Below are 241 nucleotides of genomic sequence, written 5' to 3' on the forward strand. Positions count from 1 at the left end.
GAGGGAGGGTCTGCACCGCAACAGGGGTCCCAGGATCAGCCTCCAGGAAGCTGAGAGGGAGAAGCCGCCCCAGGACTTGGTGGGGGTTATGTCATTTGGGGATGGGGTGTTGAAGGACACCGACTGCTTCCCCGGGTGGAACCCGCCCTGCCTGTCCAGCCTCAGCCCCTCCCCCGTGTCTCTCCTCCCCCTCCAGGTCCCGCTAGAGCGACATGATGGTGGAATCCGCCTCGGAGACAAT

General features: G+C 64.3%; 1 protein-coding gene across 1 annotated transcript in view; it reads left to right on the plus strand.

The window, feature by feature from the left end:
* FOXP4 (forkhead box P4) overlaps positions 1-241 on the plus strand; it is a 35,384-nt gene that overhangs the window by 2,666 nt on the left and 32,477 nt on the right. The window contains exon 2 of the mRNA XM_024766232.1: positions 197-236. Coding sequence (XP_024622000.1) covers positions 213-236 — 24 coding nt within the window. The 5' untranslated portion in view covers positions 197-212. The remainder of the gene's footprint in view (positions 1-196; positions 237-241) is intronic.

Source organism: Neophocaena asiaeorientalis, unplaced genomic scaffold (assembly GCF_003031525.2).
Source record: "Neophocaena asiaeorientalis asiaeorientalis breed wild unplaced genomic scaffold, Neophocaena_asiaeorientalis_V1.1 scaffold46, whole genome shotgun sequence".
NCBI lineage: Eukaryota > Metazoa > Chordata > Mammalia > Artiodactyla > Phocoenidae > Neophocaena > Neophocaena asiaeorientalis.